The 24,518-nt window shown below is 41.0% G+C and overlaps 1 protein-coding gene across 3 annotated transcripts in view; it reads left to right on the forward strand.

The window, feature by feature from the left end:
* Positions 1 to 18,092, forward strand: part of MET (MET proto-oncogene, receptor tyrosine kinase) — a 125,148-nt gene extending 107,056 nt beyond the window's left edge. For all 3 annotated transcript variants that reach the window (XM_019031633.4, XM_063708737.1, XM_004046093.5), the window contains 4 exons: positions 1,679 to 1,788; positions 2,994 to 3,159; positions 15,354 to 15,490; positions 15,586 to 18,092. In XM_019031633.4, the coding sequence (XP_018887178.1) occupies positions 1,679 to 1,788; positions 2,994 to 3,159; positions 15,354 to 15,490; positions 15,586 to 15,823 (651 nt within the window). In that variant the 3' untranslated portion in view covers positions 15,824 to 18,092. The remainder of the gene's footprint in view (positions 1 to 1,678; positions 1,789 to 2,993; positions 3,160 to 15,353; positions 15,491 to 15,585) is intronic.
* The last annotated feature ends 6,426 nt before the right edge of the window (positions 18,093 to 24,518 follow it).

The raw sequence follows: 24,518 nt of genomic DNA on the forward strand, positions 1-24,518 counted from the left end.
GAGGTAATGAAGTTGATCAAAAGCAACTTTATAAATATGGGGTCAAATTATCAGAGAAAATAAGCTCTAGGAGAGTAATGAGATATTACTCAGCCAAAAGAATAAAACATTCCTTGGCAGTGAACTTTTGCAGATAAGGCACACAGCACACAGCTGCCCTGACAGACCCCACTTTCCCACTTCAACTTTTGTTATTACCCTGATGGATTAATGTGGCTGGAGGTGCTACCTTCTCTAGGGTACTGTTACCCCAGGATTAAAGCATGATAGAGATTTCCTGTTATCCAGAACAGAATAGTGCCATGGCCTTTTTTAATCCAAGGAGCTGATACTGAGAGCAACCACAAACCCAGATGTGTCTTAAAGAGAAACCTAAAACCAGGAACTGGCCTTTCTCTATGCTGTGTGCATTGAGGGGGGCTACAGCCCTTTTGCAGGGTCCCCACTGACTACATCTTGCACTGACAAACTCCTCAGTGACTGTTGAAGGGGAATACCCCATTCCTGATTGCCAGCCAGTGACATCACCAGACTTGACAGCTGAGTGGTTTGGGGTGATTTCTTTCTGAGCCTCCTCTATTCACTGTGCTTCTGATGTTCTAACATCTTGGGCCTTACTAACCCTGGAGGAACTGTCCCTCCCAAGGCTAGCTAATTCCTGCAAATAGTAAACAGCTTGCCTTCAAAGCATACCTGTCATGTGCAAACCAACCAATCCAGAGCCCTTATCTAACCTCCTTTATCAGGCTCTTACACTTTGGGCCACTATCCACCTGCCCTAATCACCCCAGGGCCCAGTTCCAGACAACTAGAACTATCCTCGGAGCCTGCTGAAATACTCCAGATTGGCCAGCTCCAAACCTGCTTACCCTGCCTTACCAGTTTCTTCCCAGGGAAACTGCAATGAAGGCTTTTGCTCATGTTTTTCCCCTCACTCTCTCTGCCTCCAGAGCCCAGGGCTTCCCCCATGTGACCCTGCATGACAGGGTGTGCCCCCTCCTCTTGCAAACTGTGAGTAGCAAACTATCTTTTCAATGGCAGTTGTCTCCTGTTCTGTTGGCCTCATCATACCCGGAAAATAATAAAACTACATTTTAAAACACCTCCATTTTCCCATCTGGAAAATGGAGCCTGTAACACCTGCCTAACAGAAGTGTAGAAGTAGCTGTAATTTATGAAAACAATTAGCCTGGCGTTTTGCATACAATAAATACTTAACAAATGGTTGATCTGTCAATGGGGCACACTTTTTGTTGTTGTTGTTTTGTTTTTTGTTTTTCGAGACAAGGTCTCTGTCACCCAGGCTGGAGTGCAGTGGCACAGTCATAGTGCACTGCAGTATCCAACTCCTGGGCTCAAGCAATCCTCCTTCCTCAGACTCCTAAGCAGCTGGGACTATAGGTGCACACCACCACACCAGGCTAATTTTTTTGTGGGCGGTGGATGGGAGTAAAGACAGGATCTCACTGTGTTGCCCAGGCTGATCTCAAACTCCTGGCCTCAAGCCATCCTCTCTCCTTGGCCTCTCAAAGTTCTGGGATTACAGGCTTGAGCCATTAAGACCAAACTAATTTTTGAGACAAGATAATTTTTTATAAATAAACATTTCAGAGTTCTAAGGTCAAAATTAGAACAGTAGATGCTTAGTTTATGCTTTTCTAACTCTCTTTGACTGCAGAATCCAACTGTAAAAGATCTTATTGGCTTTGGTCTTCAAGTAGCCAAAGGCATGAAATATCTTGCAAGCAAAAAGTTTGTCCACAGAGACTTGGCTGCAAGAAACTGTATGTAAGTATCAGAATCTCTGTGCCACAGTCCAAATTAAGTGACAAGGAGGAATCTGTTTCCCACTGTTCAATGCTAGTTAAGCTGTTTTCTCTTCTTATGCAAAAGTCCTTTATTTCTGTTACAATCTTAAATCGATGTGTAAGCCCTGGGGATGTGGGTGGGACTTTCAGACTTTATCCAACAGAGAATTTAAAAGGATTCTCCATAGGGGGTCTTAAACAGCTGTTGTGTACTTTTGCTTTTCTCAGTCCTTCCCTCCAGTAGCTCTCAATGTTGTGGTTTCACACTGCATTAGTGTTGGGGAGGGAGAATTTGATCTTCAGCATTTGACAGTGAAAAGGAGAGGGCTGGGAACACAAATACCAACATATTGCAACTTCCCAAGAGTGGATTTGAAGCCAGCCTGCAGAAGCCCTACCAAAAATGGTATTTGGCAATGAATATACAAAGAACTTTATTTGTGTCTGGCTGCCTGGCTATATAATACAACAGTCAACAGTTTGTAATTGAGTTCATGTTTTCCCTTGCATAGCACTGATTCATGACTTATGGTATGTGTGAACGAAAAAGCTGTGCTATTAATTTCCTACCTTGGTTTTGGTCAATGTAACAACATAAAAGCCAGCTTAAACAGAGGATGCATAGCCCCAGATAGCGGAAATTGATTTTTGTTGAACTTCGCTGTTTTTCTTAGATGCTTTACTGTGTATCCTAGTTCTCTATTACCTCAGTGGTGGGATATATGAGTTTTGTGTGCTAACCTAGCTCATTTAAGAATGAAAAAGTAAAGTATCAGTCCCCTGTCATGCTCTCCCATAAAACTGAGTATCGCTAATCAGTTGACAAGTGAAGATCGGTGATTGCTTGGGTAGTTAATTAGCATACTTCATTTAGCAACCAAAGTAAACCCACAGGGGAGACAGCCTTACTACTGCAGATCTACATTAAAGCAAAAAGGACTTTCTTATGCCATACAATTCATGATCTCTTTCCTCAGCCTGTTGAATTGGCAATGTCAATGTCAAGCATTTTTATTCAAGAATTCTGTTGTAATTTAGTGTTAGTCAATAGAGGCCAGATGAAATATTTCCTTCAGAAGTTATGGATTTCAAATACTGAAGCCACTTGTTTAATCTGTAGATATTCAGCATCATTGTAAATTATTCTATTTCAACCACGGGTAATAATTTTTGTCCTTTCTGTAGGCTGGATGAAAAATTCACAGTCAAGGTTGCTGATTTTGGTCTTGCCAGAGACATGTATGATAAAGAATACTATAGTGTACACAACAAAACAGGTGCAAAGCTGCCAGTGAAGTGGATGGCTTTGGAAAGTCTGCAAACTCAAAAGTTTACCACCAAGTCAGATGTGGTAATGTATTGGTTATCTCTGAGTTTCTCCTCTTTTACTTTCATATCCAACTTTTTTTGAAGTTTTATCACTACTTAATTTAAAAAAAAATTCAACACCACCAATTCCAGTTTTCTTCATATGTAAAAATGGACTTGTCTGATATGTACACATTGTACATTTTCATAAATTCACTCATTTATTCGAAAATATTTGTTGAGTGGGGCAACATACCAGCTCCTTAGGAAGCCCAGAGCTGAACCAGGCATGAACCCTGTCGGCCAAGAACTTTGGCTCAGAAGGGAAGAGATGAGATGGTCAACAATGACTGTGACACAGGTGGCCTGGAATGAGCCCTGATTCTCATAGCCCCAGGCGAGCAAGAATTCCACATCAAGAAATCTGGAAGCTGTAACTGAGGCAGTCTAGCAGTGAGGGCATGATCCCTGGGCCTAGCTAGTAAAGTGCCTTCCCTTATCTGCAAAGGCCATCCTTCTTGCGCAGAACAAGCTCTCAAAAGGCATGCACCTGAGTGCTGAGGCTGGGAGAAATACTCACCTGGGCAGCCAGATTCACCACATTCCCCTTCCACCCTATGGAGAAGTGGCATTTGAATTGGGTTAAAGGACAGCAAGTTTGGAGTTGGGCAGCTGGGCAATGGAAATACCGATCCAGGTGTGGCAGAAGAGCAGGAAAGTATAAGCACCTGTAAAGTTATAGGGAAACAGTACTTAGTTATTTGGCAAGAACAGAACACAGAGAGGGAAGTTGTGAGAATAAATGGAGAAAAATATACTAGGTCATAGAGTTCCTTGAAAACTTAACTGGAGAGTATGGAATTTATTCTCTGGTAATGTGGAAACAAAAACATAATCAGATTAGACTGCAATCTTTCATCATTGTATTAGTCCGTTCTCGCACTGCTATAAAGAAATACTGAGCCTGGGTAACTTATAAAAAGAGATTTAATTGGCTCCCAGTTCTGCAGACTCTGCAGGAAGCATGGCTGGAGAGGCCTCAGGGAGCTTTTATCCATAGCAGAAGGCAAAATAGGAGCAGGCATTTTACATGGCAGGAGCAGGACCAACGGGGCTGTGGGAAGTGCCACGCACTTTTAAACAACCAGATCTCCTGAGAACTCTATCACAAGAACAGCACCAAAGGAAGAAATCTGCCCCCATGATCCAATCACCTCCAACCACACCCCTCCCTCAGCATTGGGGATTACAATTTAACATGAGAGTTGGGTGGGAACACAGAGTCAAACCATATCATTCCGCCCTAGTTCCTCCCAAATCTCACGTCCTTCTCACATTTCAAAACACAATCATGCCTTCCCAACAGTCCCCCAAAATCTTAACTCATTCCAGCATCAGCTAAAAAGTCCAAGTACAAAGTTTCATCTGAGATAAGGCAAGTCCCTTCTGCCTATGAGCCTGTAAAATAAAAAACAAGTTAGTTGCTTACAAGATACAATAGGGGTACAGGCATTGGGTGAATGCTACCATTCCAAACGGGAGAAATTGGCCAAAGCAAAGGGGCTCCAGGCCCTATGCAAGTCCGAGGCCCTATGCAAGTCCGAAACCCAGCAAGGCAGTTATTAAATCTTAAAGCTCCAAAATAATTTTTTTGACTCCATGTCTCATATCCAGGGCACGCTGATGCAAGGGATGGGCTCCCAAGGCCTTGGGCAGCTCTGCTCCTGTGGCTCTGCAGGGCTCAGCCCCATGGCTGCTTTCATCGGCTGGCATTGAGTGCCTGCAGCTTTTCCAGGCACACGGTGCAAACTGTCAGCGGATCTACCTTTCTGGGGTCTGGAGGATGGTGGCCCTCTTCTCACAGCCCCACCTGGCAATGCCCCAGCACTAAGGGGAGGTCTCAGGGAGCTTTTTACCCATGGCAGAAGGCAAAGCAGGAGCAGGCATCTTACATGGCAGGAGCAGGACCAAGTCGGGGGAGGGGGAGCATCTTATATGGCAGGAACAGGACCAAGGTGAGGACAAGCTTTCACCAAGGGGAGAGGTGCCACACACTTTTAAACAACCAGATCTCCTTAGAATTCTATCACGAGAACAGCACCAAAGGGAGAAATCTACCTCCATGATGCAGTCGCCTCCCACCAGGCCTCAGCTCCCACACTGGGGATTATAATTCAACATGAGATTTGAATGGGGACACAAATCCAAACCATATCAATCATTCTCCAAGACAACTTGAAAGGAGTAGAAGCAGGAAGATGAAGTGAGAAGTGGAACTTGAAATAAGACACAATGAGAATGGAAAGGAAGAGATGAAGGGAGGAGCATCTCAGAGGTAGAATCAAAAGTATTTACCAAGGAATTGATAAAAAGTCAAAGATTAGCAAAGGTATATGCTCATGCAATAACACATATGTGAAGCACAGAAGCAAAAGCTGGACTCAGAACAAAAATAGTAAGTTGAGCCTTAAACACACTGAGTTTGCCTTGGGAGTAGAATGTCCAGGCAGAGAAGTCCATCAGGCAATTGAAAATGTGAATCTGCAACTTGCAAAAAATGTATTATTCAGCCTGGGCTGTCATACAATAGACCACAGACTGGTTGGCTTAAACAACAAAAATGTATTTCTAACCATTCTGAAGGCTAGAAGTCCAAGATCAGGATGTCAGCATGGTTGGGCTCTATTGAGGGCTCTCTTCCTGGCCTATAGATGGCCACCTTCTTGCTGTGTCCTCACATGGCTAAAAGAATAAGAGTCAGTTCTCCAGTATCTCTTCTTAGAAGGGCACTAATCCCAGCATGAAGGCCCACCCTCATGACCTTGTTTAAACTGAATTACCTCTAAATGGCCCCAGCATTAAACACTGTCACAGTGGGGCTTAGAACTTCAACATATGAATTTCCGGGGAACACAATTCAGTCCATAGCAGGGGTCAACGCTGGGAATATGCTTTTGAGAGTCCAAAAGCAATTATTCAATAGTCCAAAAGCAATTATTCAACTACATATATAAAGTGAAAGAGAAAAGCAGTGAGGTAAGGGACCCAGAAGCAAAGACCACCATGAAAGTCAGAGGAAGAGAAAGTTTCAAGGAGAAATTGGATGCTCAACAGAGTCCACTGCTACTCAGTACACCAGAAGGGTCTTGGAAGCTGAGTAACTTGAGTGATTTGGAGGTCTAGAGTGTGCTTAGGAGCACAGGTGTTGAATGGAATGGAGAGTACACTTATTCTATTCACATGTTGTAAGTCAGAGGACTGTGATGTCTGGAGATAGAGAAACATTTGATGTTTCAGTCCTTAAGGATAACAACTAAAAAAGGAAAATGTGCAAACAAAGTAGTCAGAAAATAATGTTCATGGGGGACATGCACTTGAAGAGAAAGGGTTGGTAGCTTTTGAGAGATGATGGGTCAGAGATCTGAGTGTGGCATGGGAAGAAGTCATCTCATCCACCTCTCTGTGAATCAGCAAGAGGGAGAGGTGTGGCCCCTGTTGGCAAGAGTTGCAAAGAAATTGTGACTTCAACTGAAAGCTGAGTTTCAGTTCCTGTGAGGAGGTAGGGGAACTATTAGAGAATAAGACGAGGTGACTGGGAGTTTGTTTTCAATGAGTAAGTAGGTCATAGGTCATGGTGGAGAACCAGGACTTCAGCATGCATGAGATTGGTAAGAGAAAGTGATAGTGCCGTGTAGAGCTTAATGCCTGGGATTTTGATCCTGAAAGATTCTGAAAGAGGTGAAAGAAGTGGGTGCTAGAGAGGGAGACTGGGGACATGTTAGTGACAGTGGCAGGTGAAGGCAAAAGATAGGGAGAATTAACCCATCCTCCAAGAACATACTGTTCATTCAGACTTGAGTGTTAGTCTGCCATTAAGAAGCCAGAGCCAACCCTTACAACTCAATAATAAGACTGTCTTAGTCGTTTTGTGCTGCTATAACACAATACCACAAATTGGGGGATTTATAATGAACAGAAATGTATTTGGCCCACAGTTCTGGAGGCCAGGAAGTCCAAGATCAAGGGGCCACATCTGCTGAAGGTCTTCTTGCTGTGTCATAACATGGTGGAAGGCATCACATGGGTGTGAGAGAGTGCAAGAGAGAGCAAGAGGTGACCAGACTCTCTGTTATAACAAACCCCCTTCCACAATAATGAACTGACTCCCAAGATAATGACATTAATTCACCCATGAGAGTAGAGCCTCATGACCTAATTACCTCTTAAAGATCCCTCCTCTGAACACTGTTGCATTGGGAGGGGATTAAGTGTCCAACACATGAACTTTGGGGGACACATTCAAACCATAGCAAAGGCAATATTACTCAATTTTTTTAAGTAAGCAGAAGATTTGAATAGACATTTTACCAAAGAGACGTAAGAATAGCTAGCTAATGAGCACATGAAATGAAACATATGCCCACATGAAGATTTGTACATGAATGATCACAGTAGTTTTCTTCATAATAGCCAAAAACCAGAAGCAATCTTAATGTCCATCAATGGGTGAATGGATAAAAAAAATGTGGTGTGTCCTTACAATGGACTAAACCATTCATCAACATAAAGGAATTACTGATGCCTACTACAGCATGATAAACCTCAGAAACATTATGTTAAGTGAAAAAAAGGCAGATAAAAAAATTACATGTTGAATGGTTCCATTTATATGAAATTTCTAGAAAGAGGCAGAACTATAGAGTCCGAAAACAAATCAGTGGTTGCCTGGGGCCAAGAGAAGGAGTGAGGATAAACCACAAATGGACATGAGGGAATTTTCTGGAATGTTGAGATGATCTAAAACTGGACTGTGACGATATGATAGCTGCACATCTATATAAATTTACTAAACATCATTTAATCACTTTAATTTACTAAACATCACCAATCACTTAAAATTGGTGAGTTTTATGATCTATAAATTATACCTCAACAAAGCTGATTTATAAAAAAAGAGCCTGATGAAATTTTGGATGTTTAGGGCAAGTGTTGGGATTCTAAGCTTCTTGACAGCCACATACACGCAGCAATACCACCACCTCCCCAACAAACACACACACACAGCACAGAGGCCAAGGCTTCCCCCATAGCCACAGTCACTCAGATATTTGACTGGAAATGTACATAGATTTCTGCAGATAGGATGGTGCTATTTCTTTCTCACTCTCATCGAAAGACACTATTTTGTGCTACATAAAGGCTGAACCTGAATAATCTGTACATAATGCTGCTTTGGGAAATGGTTACTGATTGCATGGATAAATTTGCACAGTGTTTTACTTCCAGGACAGCACAATCTTGAATGTTGACATGGAACATTTCCAAAAGCATGCAATGAGCTATGTGTATGTTGAAACCTGTGACCAAAAACTTGCCTGCTTGTAGATTGGGTTTTCTTTCTAGAAAATGCCCAAATGGAGTTTGGCTAAAATCTGAATACTCTTTAAGTCCATTCAAACAAAATCGGAGTGTCACTACACTGAAAATCACTCACACCCTCCTCTGAACCCTTTTGCAATGGGTGTTGTAATTGTATTATACGTTGTTTCACACTTAATACAAGTTCTTCCATTAAACTATGTATTGACTTCCTTGTTCTCAGCCCTTATCTGCCTCATCTTTCTGAAGTGTTTAACATTATTGTAACCCTCATTTTTCTTGAAATTTCCTCTTCCTTTGGTTTCTGGGACACTGAAACTTCCGGTTTTCCTCCTGCTTCTAGGTTGTTTTTTTTTTATCCTCAATGGCTTCTCTTTCTTCTGTCTTCCTTCTCTCAGATGTAGCTGTCTCCCAGGATTTTTGTCTTTAGGGGTCATCCTCCACCAACAGTTGGAACCATTCCCATCAATAACCACTTTTGATTCTCTCTACCTGGATGTCATCAGTGTCACAAATTTACCATGTTCAAAATCAAACTCTTTCCTGCCAAACCCTCAATTTCTCACTTCCAGGCTTTGATTAATGGCGTCACCATTGTGTAATTTACCCACTCCTCATTCTTTTCAGTGTTCGGTTCTTCAGGTTTTGACAAATGCATGCAGTTGTGTAACCACCACCCCAACAATCAGGACATGGAACAGTTCTATCATCTCAGAAAATTTCCTTATGCTCCTTTGTAATCAACCTCTACCCTATCCCCAGGACCTGGAAATCAGAAAATCAGATTTATTTTCTGTCTCTAGAGTTTTACTTTTTCTAAAATGTCATATAAATGGAATCATGCAGTCAGTAGTCTTATGAGTCTGTCTCCTTTTACTTCGCATATTACATTTGAGAGCCATCCATGTTGTCGTCTCAGTAGTAGTAACGTATCAGTAATTCATTCCTTTCTTATTGTGGCAAAAAAATACATAAAATTTACCATCTGAACGATTTTTATTTTATTTTATTTTAAGTTCCAGGGTACATGTGCAAGATGTGCAGATTTGTTACATAGGTAAACGTGTGCCATGGTGGTTTGCTGCCCCTATCAACCCATCACCTGGGTATTAAGCTCGGCATGCATTAGCTGTTTTTCCTGATGCTCCTCCCCTCCCTCGATAGGCCCCAGTGTGTGTTGTTCCCCTCCCTGTGTTCATGTGCTCTCATTGTTCAGCTCCCACTTAGTGAGAACTTGCGGTATTTGGTTTTCTGTTTTTGCGTTATTTTGCTAAGGATAACAGCTTCCAGCTTCATCCATGTCCCTGCAAAAGACATGATCTTGTTCCTTTTTATGGCTGCATACAACCATTTTTAAATACACAGCACAGTATTGTTAACTATGTGAACATTGTTGTGCAATAGATTCCTAGAACTTTTTCATCTTAGCAAAACTGAACCTCTATATCCATTAAACAACAATTCTCCTCTCTCTCCCCCAGGCCCTGGCAACCACCATTCTACTTTGTCTAAGAGTTTGACTACTTCAGATACCTCATATAAGTGGAATCATGCAGTATTTGTCTTTTTAGGACCGACTTATTTCATTTAGCAAAATATTCTCAAGCTTCATCCATGTTATAGTATATGACAAGATTTCCTTCTTTTTGAAGGCAGAATAATATTCCATTGTACATATATGCCACATTTTCTTTATCCATTCATCTGTCAATGGACATTTAGGTTTCTTATACCTCTTGGCTATTGTGAATAGTGCCGCAGTGGCCATGGATGTAAAAATTCTCTTTGAGATCTTTTTTTTCAATTCTTTTCTATATACACACAGAGATAGGATTGCTGGATCATATGGTAATTTTATTTTCAAATTTTTGGGGACCTCTCTACTGTTTTCCACAGCAGAGTAGTTCATCCCTTTTTATTTTTGAGTAGTATTCCATCGTACAGATGTACCACATTTTATTTATCCATTCACCAGTTAAAGAACATTTGGGGCCAAGAGAGGTGGCTCACGCCTGTAATCCCAGCACTTTGGGAGGCCGAGGAGGGCAGATCACTTGATGTTAGGAGTTCGAGACCAGCCTAGCCAACATGGTAAAACCCCATCTCCACTAAAAATACAAAAAATTAGCCGGGCGTGGTGGCACATGACTGTAATCCCAACTACTCAGGAGGCTGCGGCAGGACAGTTGCTTGAACCCTGGATGCAGAGGTTGCAGTGAGCTGAGATCATGCCACTGTACTCCAGCCTGGACGACAGAGTGAGACCCGTCTCAAAAATAATAATAATAATAAAAAACATTTGAGTTCTTTCCAGTTTCAGGCAATTACTTATACATAATTGTAATGGCTATGACATTTGCTTGAAGGTTTTTCTGTGAACGTAATTTTTATTTCTCTTGGGTGAATATCTAGGTGTAAGAGTAACTAACTGGGTTGTAAGATAAGTGTACATTCAACTTTATGAGAAACTGCCAACTATTTTTCAAAGTGGCTGTATCATTTTATGTCCCCACCAGCGATCCATAAGAGTTCCAGTTGTTCAGCATCCTCTCCCGCACTTGACATTGTCAGTTTTCTGATTGTTAGTCATTCTAATTGGTTGTAGTGGTGTCTTATTTTCTTTTTAATCTTTATTTCCCAATGGCTAGTGATGTCGGGTCTCTTTTCATGAGCTTATTTGCCATCCTTATATCACCTTTAGTAAAGTGTCTACTCAAATCTTTTGCCTATTTTTAAGTATTTATTAATACTTAATATTAATTTAGTTAGGGTTTATTTTATTGGCTTGTTTTTGTTTCTTATTATTGAATTGTTCGAGTTCTCTGTATATTGTGGATACAAGCATATCTTATGCGATACACTTTTGCAAATGCATTTTTTTTTCTTTTGGGACGAAGTCTCACTCTGTCACCCAGGCTGAAGTGCAGTGGTGCAATCTTGGCTCACTGCTACCTCTGCTTCTTGGGTTCAAGTGATTCTTGTACCTCAGCCTCACCAGTAGCTGGGATTGCAGGCATGAGCCACCATGCCCAGCTAATTTTTGTATTTTTAGTAGAGACAGGGTTTCACCATGTTGGCCAGGCTCCTGACTTCAAGTGATCCGCCTGCCTTGGCCTCCCAAAGTGCTGGGATCACAGGCATGAGCCACTGGTGACGCCTGGCCCACAAATGCATTTTTCTATTCTGTGGATTACCTTTTCATTTATTTAATGGTATCCTTCAAAAAGCAAAAGTTTTTGATTTTGTTGAAAATTTTATCAGTTTACCAATTGATAAAACTTTATCAATTTATTTTTTTTCTTTTATCAATCCTGGTGTTGATGTTGTATCTCCATGCATCTACTCTTGAATGCTCAGATTTGCCTATCATCATTCCTTGCTCACTTACCTCAGTAGCAACCCTCTCTATCACTTTTCACAGCTTACAACCATCTTTCACATTTAATCATTTCTTTGATCATCACCTTCTGTAAAGTTAGGCCAGATATTCTCCAGATGAGCTTATTGCTGGTGCTCAAATGTTCAAAATGGCTTGACCAATGACATACAGTAAGCACGGATGATAGTGCTCTCATGGCTTGAAACTAAAACTGACTTGTTTCCTAATGCACATGAATTGTACACCTCCCTCCCCTCACCTCCGACCCCCCCTCAACCGACAGACACACACACACACACACACACACACCTCAGCTTCTCTCTTCTTTGTCATCATCCTAATCAGCATCACCTCCTCTTTCACTGTCCCTCCCCTCACCCTGCTGTCAGCCCCACAATGCTTTCAGGGGAGTGTGGAGTGCAGACAATACAATGCTCTTCCTGGAAACCTTCTTCCTCTTACCTCCCTGTCCCGTGAGTCCTCCAGCTCTCTTCTGATACCCAGTTATTGCCCACGTCCTTTAATTCCTTGGAAAATTACCCAACTCCATCCCCCTTTTATGTGACTTTGTCTCCAGAAAAATCTACATGTAGCCTAGACTGTCAGATAGGGAGACCTGATCACAGAACTTTGGCTTCCTCATCCTAAAATAAAACCAATTACATTACAGGATTGTAACCAAGTACAATCCATTATAAGGATTAAATAAGATGTTTTGTAAAGGATATAATGCCTATGCATGAATCATTATATGACAAATACAGTCTTTCACTACCTTAATTCCAGAGAAAAGCCTCATAGGCTTCCGTATTGTAGGTATGCAGTAATGTCCCTCACCTATTCTTATTCAGAAACCTCCTAACTGGCCTCCATATTGTGAATCAGCTTCTCCTTTCTGTTCTAAGCATGGTGCTTACAGATGCCATCTCCCTGAGCACAACTCAGAGCTCAGCCATGTCCCATTGATTTCAGTCTAACGCACTTTCTTTTTTTTTTTTTTTTTTTTTTTTTTTTTTGAGACGGAGTCTCACTCTGTCGCCCAAGCTGGAGTGCAGGGGCGCGATCTCAGCTCACTGCAACTTCCGCCTCCCAGGTTCAAGCGATTGTCCTGCTTCAACCTCCCAAGTAGCTGGGATTACAGGTGCACACCACCATGCCTGGCTAATTTTTGTATTTTTAGTAGAGACAGGGTTTCACCATGTTGGCCAGGCTGGTCCCGAACTCTCGACCTCAAGTGATCTGCCCACCCCCACCTCCCAAAGTGCTGGGATTACAGATGTGAACCACCTTGTCCCGCCCTGTCTAACCCACTTTGAACATTTAAAAACCTCCACAGCACAGTCCCATTTCAATCTTATGGGTCCCTAATCCCTTCCCCTACTCCATGTCAAGCAACATGAACTATTATACTTATGGTTTAATAAGAACACATATGCAGCCAGGTGCCGTGGCTCATGCCTGTAATCCCAGCACTTTGGGAGGCCGAGGAGGGTGGATCACCTGAGGTCAGGAGTTAGAGACCAGCCTGGCCAACATGGCGAAACCCCGTCTCTACTAAAAATATAAAAATTAGCCGGGCATGGTGGCAGGCGCCTATAATCCCAGCTACTCAAGAGGCTGAGGCAGGAGAATCGCTTGAACCCGGGAGGAAGAGGTTGCAGTGCACCAAGATTGCGCGCCACCTCACTCCAGCCTGGGCAAAAGAGCGAAACTCCATCTCAAAAAATAAAAAAGGAAAGAAAGAACACATGTGTACTGTTACTCCTGGCCCCACCCCCTCCTCCCAAAACTCTCCCTCTGCCCTCATATTACCTGCACCTATAAAACAAAGTCTCCCTGTTCCTCAAGACCCACCTTACTGTCACTCTCTTCCTGCAGCCTTTCTCAGTACCCTACTATTATCTCCTTGACTTTTGGCAACCTTTGTACCTCTTTGATATTACTGCTCTATATTACAGCTATTATCTTATTGTCCTGTGTGGCACTTATCTGCACAATTCTCTTAACCCTGTTCATTCAGCCCTGGGACCTATCTAGTAACTTGAACAGTAACCTACTCGTATGTGATCAAGGGTCAATTGATACTTGTTAAATTGATTTTAAATATTAATGCATATTCTGGGACTTGAAAGTTAACACGATGATATTGTCAGAAGTGATTGTTGATTGTTAAGATTTTCAGACTTTGAAAACTTCTATTTTGCAAAGCTGAATTAGACAGCAAAGTTCTGTAGCTCCCTCCTGGCAAGGGGTTTGAGTTTTCTGTTGGGATCAAGGCAGTCAGCAGCCATCAAGGGTTCTTGCACTTGGGCAAAGAAGTCATTAATGGTAATTTGTATCAGCAATTACAGCATCTACCTCATTTCTTTCTTTCATTCGCAGCGTTCAAAGGCAGGCTTTATTCTCCTTCTTGCTGGGTACTACAAGCTACACTTGCCTCTCAGTTTTATGTCTTCCTACTCCAGCTGTCTGATGTGGATTTTCCTTCTGCTCCAAGCTTCCTTCATTTCTTCCTCCTTATGCTTCCTACTCTTAGAGTGGCCTGGAAGTGTTGCTGGGCAAGAACTGCCCCCCTGGGTCCTGTCCACAGGGGCGGCCTCTGCCCATGCTGACTCTCTTCGTGTCATTCTTGCATGGGCACATGTCCAGGGGGAGACAATATGTATGACCTGGTCTATCCTGAGCACAGTGTTTTAAATCAAGAAATTGCATGTTTATTGAAGTTCAGTAGACCAAACAAGACCTAAGGGTCAGGAACTCTTAAATGTTTATCCCAGTGTGGACTCAGATGTATTGGGGAATTTTAGCAAGTCACTTAACCTCTCCGTGTCCCTGTGATCTTCCTATACAGTACTGATACGGCTATTTTATATGAATCTAGTACTTTCACATCTTCATGTGACAGTTTTATTGAAATTAATTTTCAATAGAGAAACTTGTTGCCTTGCAGTTTTTTTATTTCTGATTTTTAATGTGTATTTTTACTTATGCTGATTTAGACCTTCCCATTTAATATTAACCTTTAAATGTGGTTACATTTCTTAAAGAGTATTGATGTTCAGTTTGAAACCACACAAATTTAAATTTTGGGAGGCTTTCTTCTTCTTTTACAAGTAATGTAAAATTGTAGTGAAGCTATTGGAAAAGAAAAGGATAGAAAGAAACATGTTAGTGCTTTGACACAGCGGGAGAGAATTTTGGAAGAGGTATTCTACCAACTACAGATGGAATCTTCATCATCATGTAGACTTCAGATATTCTTTTAGAAAACTTTACATTTACTTATAATCTAAACCTTACCTGTTTAAACAAGTCATGAAATGTATAGCTTAATAATTGCCTTTAAGAAAATTGTTGCCCAAAACAGAAACCGTATTGAGTATGTAAAGCCAAGTTTAGTTACCAAGACCTACTGATTTCCTTTCATATATGTATGGTCACATCTCTCACCTCGTCTGCCCTGTTTCTTGTTTTACTAGTGGTCCTTTGGCGTGCTCCTCTGGGAGCTGATGACAAGAGGAGCCCCACCTTATCCTGACGTGAACACCTTTGATATAACTGTTTACTTGTTGCAAGGGAGAAGGCTCCTACAACCCGAATACTGCCCAGACCCCTTGTAAGTAGTCTTTCTGTACCTCTTACGTTCTTTACTTTTACAGAAATGCCTGCCTTCAAAGGGTCTCTTACAGCATGTCTTTCTTTTTGGAACAGATATGAAGTAATGCTAAAATGCTGGCACCCTAAAGCCGAAATGCGCCCATCCTTTTCTGAACTGGTGTCCCGGATATCAGCGATCTTCTCTACTTTCATTGGGGAGCACTATGTCCATGTGAACGCTACTTATGTGAACGTAAAATGTGTCGCTCCATATCCTTCTCTGTTGTCATCAGAAGATAACGCTGATGATGAGGTGGACACACGACCAGCCTCCTTCTGGGAGACATCATAGTGCTAGTACTATGTCAAAGCAACAGTCCACACTTTGTCCAATGGTTTTTTCACTGCCTGACCTTTAAAAGGCCATCGATATTCTTTGCTCTTGCCAAAATTGCACTATTATAGTACTTGTATTGTTATTTAAATTACTGGATTCTAAGGAATTTCTTATCTGACAGAGCATCAGAACCAGAGGCTTGGTCCCACAGGCCACGGACCAATGGCCTGCAGCCGTGACAACACTCCTGTCATATTGGAGTCCAAAACTTGAATTCTGGGTTGAATTTTTTAAAAATCAGGTGCCACTTGATTTCATATGGGAAACTGAAGCAGGGAATTTTGAGGGCTTCTTGATCACAGAAAACTCAGAAGAGATAGTAATGCTCAGGACAGGAGCAGCAGCCCCAGAACAGACCACTCATTTAGAATTCTAGTGTTTCAAAACACTTTTATGTGTTGTATGGTCAATAACATTTTTCATTACTGATGGTGTCATTCACTCATTAGGTAAACATTCCCTTTTAAATGTTTGTTTGTTTTTTGAGACAGGATCTCACTCTGTTGCCAGGGCTGTAGTGCAGTGGTGTGATCATAGCTCACTGCAACCTCCACCTCCCAGGCTCAAGCCTCCCAAATAGCTGGGACTACGGGCGCACACCACCATCCCCGGCTAATTTTTGTATTTTTTGTAGAGACGGGGTTTTGTCATGTTGCCAAGGCTAGTTTCAAACTCCTGGACTCAAGAAATCCACCCACCTCAGCCTCCCAAAGTGCTAGGATTACAGGCATGAGCCACTGCACCAGCCCTTATAAATTTTTGTATAGACATTCCTTTGGTTGGAAGAATATTTATAGGCAATACAGTCAAAGTTTCAAAATAGCATCACACAAAACATGTTTATAAATGAACAGGATGTAATGTACATAGATGACATTAAGAAAATTTGTATGAAATAATTTAGTCATCATGAAATATTTAGTTGTCATATAAAAACCCACTGTTTGAGAATGATGCTACTCTGATCTAATGATCTAATGAATGTGAACATGTAGATGTTTTGTGTGTATTTTTTTAAATGAAAACTCAAAATAAGACAAGTAATTTGTTGATAAATATTTTTAAAGATAACTCAGCATGTTTGTAAAGCAGGATACATTTTACTAAAAGGTTCATTGGTTCCAATCACAGCTCATAGGTAGAGCAAAGGAAGGGTGGATGGATTGAAAAGATTAGCCTCTGTCTTGGTGGCAGGTTCCCACCTCGCAAGCAATTGGAAACAAAACTTTTGGGGAGTTTTATTTTGCATTAGGGTGTGTTTTGTGTTAAGCAAAACATACTTTAGAAACAAATGAAAAAGGCAATTGAAAATCCCAGCTATTTCACCTGGATGGAATAGCCACCCTGAGCAGAACTTTGTGATGCTTCATTCTGTGGAATCTTGTGCTTACTACTGTATAGTGCATGTGGTGTAGGTTACTCTAACTGGTTTTGTCGACGTAAACATTTAAAGTGTTATATTTTTTATAAAAATGTTTATTTTTAATGATATGAGAAAAATTTTGTTAGGCCACAAAAACACTGCACTGTGAACATTTTAGAAAAGGTGTGTCAGACTGGGATTAATGACAGCATGATTTTCAATGACTGTAAATTGCGATAAGGAAATGTACTGATTGCCAATACACCCCACCCTCATTACATCATCAGGACTTGAAGCCAAGGGTTAACCCAGCAAGCTACAAAGAGGGTGTGTCACACTGAAACTCAATAGTTGAGTTTGGCTGTTGTTGCAGGAAAATGATTTTAACTAAAAGCTCTCTGATAGTGCAGAGACTTACCAGAAGACACAAGGAATTGTACTGAAGAGCTATTACAATCCAAATATTGCCGTTTCATAAATGTAACAAGTAATACTAATTCACAGAGTATAGTAAATGGTGGATGACAAAAGAAAATCTGCTCTGTGGAAAGAAAGAACTGTCTCTACCGGGGTCAAGAGCATGAACGCATCAATAGAAAGAACTCGGGGAAACATCCCATCAACAGGACTACACACTTGTATATACATTCTTGAGAACACTGCAATGTGAAAATCACGTTTGCTATTTATAAACTTGTCCTTAGATTAATGTGTCTGGACAGATTGTGGGAGTAAGTGATTCTTCTAAGAATTAGATACTTGTCATTGCCTATACCTGCAGCTGAACTGAATGGTACTTTGTATGTTAATAGTTGTTCTGATAAATCACGCAATTAAAATAAAGTGATGCAACATCTTGTATATTGATAGTGGTTATTGCCAGTCATGCTTGATTACCTTCATTTGCATAATGATAGAGGAAGCCTAAGATTGATTTCACCTGGCTGCATCGAGCTCCTCCATGTAGGAGAGCCTTAGTCAAGTGAATGCTGAGGAAGTAGTAAAACAGCATGCATCCCAGAATCTCAGGAAGTCTCTGTCTTTCCAAGGGTTTGGTCTAAGTTGCTGATTACCCGGATTTTTCTGACGATCTTTCAACTGCTAGAGCATCTGGTTCCTGTTTTAGCATGGTGCTCTTCTCCAGCAAGGTGTGTCCTTAGACTAGAAGACACAAAAGTGGAGCAGCAGCCACACCATTGGCGCACAGATACCTAGGTGTGGGTTGGAGAGAGAGGCCTTCTTGCCCCATCAAAACTACTCTTTATCTACACAGGTGCCCACCCTTTTACCCCCAGTTACCAGAGAAATTACCTTCAGGTTATCTCCATGTATATTCTTGTAATGGTAAGGGAATTCAAAGGTGATAATTTCAGCCATCCAAGAATTGTGTGACACATTGGGGGTAATCTAATTTTAAAAGAACCCAATTTAAAATAATGCCTACAAAATACAATGGACACTGATCCTTTACTGGGAGATAATTCAACCCCCGCTCACGGCCAAACTCTCTCCCACTCAAAAGATGCATTTCCCCAGAAAGTTCAATCCAACTCTCTCCCATAAGGAGAACAACCTGTCATCTTTACATCTCTAGAATCCGGCACTTAGTAGATTCTCAAATAATTGCTGAACCGAAACAGCATTTTCTTATTCCCCATCACTTTATTTATTTATTTATTTATTTATTTATTTTTGAGACAGGGTCCCACTCTGGCCCCCCCAGCTGGAGTGCAGTGGCATGATCTTGGCTCACTGCAACCTCCACCTCCTGGGTTCAAGCCATTCTCCTGCCTCAGCCTCCTGAGTAGCTGGAATTACAGGCACACGCCATCACGCCCAGCTGATTTTTGTATTTTAGTAGAGACGGGGTCTCGCCATGTTGGCCAGGCTGGTCTCAAACTCCTGGCCTCAAGTGATCCACCTGCCTCAGCCTCCCAAAGTGCTGGGATTACAGGCTTGAGCCACCACACCCAGCCTACTTTAAACCACCATGGATAGAGTTATTGCCTATGTAGCTCCCATGATATTTGGAGAACACTAATATGGAGAATGCAGACTTTTCTGGGGAAAGAGAAATAGAAAGATAGACCTTTAAGAAGTTTGGCTTGGTGCTACGCATTTTTAATTATCACAGGGTTTTCGCTTCACGATATAAGCATCAATTATATTTTTGCTCTCTGACCTACACAGTGGATTCCATCTTTAAAGAAATAGGGAGAAGGGATATATAATGCGTAGAAATACATCAAATGCTTGAATGCTGACATCTGGCATTGTTAATCTACCTGATTTAGTTCAGAAAATGAGTTAGCATTATATAAAAGAAATTGATTAGTATTTTATTTAACTCAACGAATATTTATCAAGCACCTATATATGTCAGACACTGCTAGGTAATGGGGATATAAAAATAAGCAGTCCCTCTCACCCCAGGGAATTTGATGAAACAGACAAAATTACATAATTAATGAATATTAAAATTATTCATTTCTTAGATTTGTGAGTTGTCTTGAAGAGACACCACAGTTTAAACATACACAAAGTGCAGGCTCCTGGGCAACAGACCAAGCCCTAACTCAGATTGGGCAATATATTGGACTTCTCTAAACCTGTGTTCTCATCTGTCAAATACATTAATCATGGTTACCCCCACAAAGTTGTTTGAGGACTTTAAAAAAAAGTGTATAAAGGCACCTGGCACACCATAGTTGTTCAATAATCATAATATCATTATTATCTTTAGTCTTAGACAATAAAAGCCCATGTATAGGTAGCCTTAGTTGGCTAAAGGGAAATGAGGCTTGGAGGGGCATTACAGATGTTTACATCCAAATTCTTACCCCATTCTTTTTGTTTTTTGTTTTTTGTTTGTTTGTTGTTTTTTGTTGTTGTTTGTTTTGTTTTGTTTTGTTTTTGAGACAGAGTCTCACTCTGTTGCCCAGGCTGGAGTGCAGTGGCATGATCTTTGCTCACTGCAACCTCCACCTCCTGGGTTCAAGCGATTCTCCTGCCTCAGCCTCCTGAGTAGCTGAGATTAGAGGTGTCCGCCACCACAACAGCTAATTTTTGTATTTTTAGTAGAAACGGGGTTTCACCATGTTGGCCAGGCTGGTCTTGAACTCCTGACCTCAGGGGATCTGCCCGCCTCAGGCTCCCAAAGTTCTGGGATTACAGGCATGAGCCACCATGCCCAGCCAACTTCTTACCCCATTCTTCACCTCACACCTGCTTTATATACAGTAGAAACAGCTGTGATTCTGCCTCATCCTGCATATGACAGTGAGGGTGAGAGAGGAGAAAGGTGACAAGACAGTGGCACTGGCAAGAGAACTCCCTCACTTCTTTCTCTACACTCCCCACTATCACTTTAATTACTTCTCCTGTGACAGATTCCTTTTTTCTGTTTTAGCCTTTAGACCTGGAATGCACAACAGACATGGAAGAGAACATTCTGTCTAAATGACAGGCATGTTGCATGAAGGTGCAAGAATAAGAGCCATAGTCTTCAGTATTGGTGTCTAGAAATTATTATTGTTCCTTATTTTTGCTCAAATGTTAATAGATGGTTAATGATCATTCAGGTTGAAGAAAAAGTAAACTAAGTACAGTATTGTTTTAGTTATGTGCTATGTGTTTGAAGATGAGGAATACATGACTAGACACACATAGCAAGTTACACAGGCACACATGACTCACTGTTGTAGCACTTCAGACAGTTTCAAGACACAGAGAGGTATGCAGACGTTATGCCCCAAAGGAAGAAATGCTTACTGCTGTTTTTCTTTTTCATATTTGAGGGGTTCTTTCAGGACTATCTCAATTCCTTATCTATCAAAGAATTGGAAAGAACTTCAGTCATAAACCAATGAAATATTTCAGTTGGTGAACTGAAGGTAATAAAATGGATGCTTGCCCAAACTGTCCTTTGTTGTAAATTATTCCAGAGAACTAGATTACGTCAGCCAAAGATATTGATCACAATGCTGAGAGGTTTATAACTACTATTGACTTACCATGTGACCCCAGGGCAGAAATCTAGGAAAATTGCAAAAGCATATCTACTGTAATGAAAAGCCCATCATTAATAGGACTTACTATCTTGTCATCCAACTAGTACTATGTTGGCTTCAAGGCAAATATTTAACAAACATTTGAAACACAAAGCACTTCTGTCTTCTCCCTTTTATCTTCCATTGATGTTCCCGAGCTATTCTGATGAATGTGTTTTTGTTCTTATCAATAAAACATGTAGGTTAAAATAAGTGAATATAATTATAATTATTAGCCTATATAAATTAGCATCCAAATATTCAAATAGCTCCTACTCCTTTATTATTACTATCATTATTTTAATAAGGAGTTAGCTCCTCATGTAGACCAGTTTAGAATACGGCTCAAGTCCAATTCTCCTGCGTAGTTAAACCCTACCTGGTTAAGCATTCTGAAAACTAGTTACTCTTTTTTTTTTTTTTTTTTTTTTTTGAGATGGAGTCTCTCTCTGTCACCCAGGCTGGAGTGCAGTGGTTCGATCTCGGCTCACTGCAACCACCACCTCCTGGGTTCAAGTGATTCTCCTGCCTCAACCTCCCAAGTAGCTGGAATTACAGGCATGCATCACCACCCCAGCTAATTTTTGTATTTTCAGTAGAGATGGGGTTTCGCCATGTTGGCCAGGCTGATCTCCAGTTCCTGGTCTCAAATGATTGCCACCTCAGCCTTCCAAAGTGCTGGGATTACAGGTGTGAGCCACCACACCCGGTGGAAAACGAGGTACTCTTAGAGAAGCAATTCTGAGATGAAAATGGCCATATTTAGGATGCATAAACAGACATCTCTGATTTAAATTAACTACTAATTTAACGTTATTTTTGAAGCACTGGGCCCATATTACAATGAGAATTAATTCTTATTCCTTTCTTGAAAAGAAGCCCTTTGTCTTTGTGCATTCAATTTTTCACTGTCACATGAGTACATTCTTTTCACCACATGAGTCCCAGGCTGGCAGAAACATCCACTAATCCTTAGACCTCTTGGCTGGAACGACAAAAATGCATAAAATCTTACCAGGCCAAAAGAGATCAACTTTAAAAATCTTTGGCATCCAAACATGTCAGAACTGTTTTTCGCTGGTTCTGCAAACCATTTGTGTTCTTCATTTATGGTCCAGGGGATCTGTAATGTCAGTTCCTACTTTTATTGGGCAGCCTGGAATTTTTAAGCACCATATTTCCTTTACCTTTCCTGGTGGTTTATAATTTTCACCGCTGTTTTTACGAGTTTTCTTCTCTATGTCTCTAAGCCTAAGTGTGGAGATGTGGTAATAGACAGCCTGCTCTTTGCCAATCAAAGCCCTTACTTTGACGTTGGCCACTTTGTTCCTGTGACATCTGCTCTTTCCATTATAGACAAACTGGGGCTTTCCTTCTGCAGAACTGTGACTAAACAACCACCATATTCATCAGTGGCAACAATTTTTGTAAACAAGAAACGCTGAATTCAAAGGCTTTGTGAAATCCTGCCCCCAAGAGGCCACATGTCTAAAGTCAGTCACGTGGTCCTCAGAAATGATTTTGGAAGTCTCAGTAAAGAAAAATTACAGAGACACTCAAATATCCTAGTGTGATACTGCTGCAAAACTGCTTCTAATTTTTTGTTAAGCTGTGAGAAAGGGCCTATGGAAACACCTGGATGAAGCAGCAAATCACTGTCCCAAAGTCACTAAAGATCATATTTCAGAAAGGAAATATCTAGCGTTAAAACAACATAGATGCATTTTTGAAAACAAATTGAATTGAGAAAAATAATAATGATAACAATAATGATCTAATCCCAGGACATGTCACAGGAATTAATGACTGACTAAAAGCTAATGGTCTAAGGTAATGCTCTCAGGAATTAGTCTTGCTTATTGAACTGCTATTGGTTTAGTAAACGAATGCTTAAACCAACAGAAAGTAAAAAATCAGGGCTGCCATTATGGAGCCTGGTTGATTCAAAGGGGGGCAGGGGGAGAAGCTAAAGCAAAAAAAAAAAATGCATCATTTGATCATTTGCTGTTCTTACTCAATTTTTTAAATTCGTTTGTCGTTCACAAATTATAGATTCTTTATCATTTTTTTCTTTCATGTATCTGTATGTACTTTTACTTTTGTACTTTTACTCTAAGGATGTGTTTACTTATGCATTGTTTTATTGACAGAGAAGTAATCTGATAATAAAAATGCAACTCCCTCTAGTGTAGGCATATCAAAGATCTAACATTATGTTTGCCTAGAATCGTTTTATTTTAAATACTCTGATCTGAAGAAAGTGTGGATCCTTGGCCGGGCGCAGTGGTTCACGCCTGTAATCCCAGCACTTTGGGAGGCCGAGGTGGGTGGATCACCTGAGGTCAGGAGTTTGAGACCAGCCTGGCCAACATAGTGAAACCCCGTCTCCTACTAAAAATACAAAAATTGGCTGGGTGTGGTGGCGGGTGCCTGTCTGTAATCCTAGCTACTCAGGAGGCTGAGGCACAAGAATCGCTTGAACCCCGGAGGCAGAGGTTGCAGTGAGCCGAGATTGCACCGCTGCACTCCAGCTCGAGCAACAGAGTGAGACTTTGTCTCAAAACAAAAAAAAAAAAAAAAGAAGTGGATCTTCCATGTGGGCTTTAGAATAGTGCCTCAAAATTATACTTCACTTAGAACTTATTACTCAACATCTTATTTCAAGAGTATTCTAACAGCTGACTTCTTTATTCTACCTTTCCGTATTGCCTCTTCCTTATAACCCCAAAACAGCTACCGAAATTATATATCTGATCACTTCACTTTCCTGCTTAAAAACCTATGCCCATTCCTAGATGTTCTCTGTGCAGATCCTTTGTTGTTTCATTTTGTTTATTTTTATTATAAAATATATTTTTGAGGAAAAAATTTTAAATTGGACAAAAAGATGTAAAGTGAACAGGAAATATCCTCCGACCACTTTCTCTCCCCCTCCATCCTCACTCCCCATAGGTAGCTAATATTAATGCACTTTTTCAGAAATGTTCCACTCTGCATCAGTGGAACTGAGCTAAACCAGACACTTTAGTACATCCTTCAATAACCTTTGTCTTATTGACCGAACTATGACTTGGCACACCCTTCCCCGGTCAAGAATATTGTTCTTCTACCTCTGTGACTTTGAACTCTCAACAGAAATATCCCCCTTTGGGGTATGAGCCATATAAACAGGGCTAGACCAAGCTCTGTGAACTGCCCACTCCCCCACTGACTTATAATTTGACATTGCTTCAAACCA

Source organism: Gorilla gorilla, chromosome 6, assembly GCF_029281585.2.
Source record: "Gorilla gorilla gorilla isolate KB3781 chromosome 6, NHGRI_mGorGor1-v2.1_pri, whole genome shotgun sequence".
Classification (NCBI taxonomy): Eukaryota; Metazoa; Chordata; class Mammalia; order Primates; family Hominidae; genus Gorilla; species Gorilla gorilla.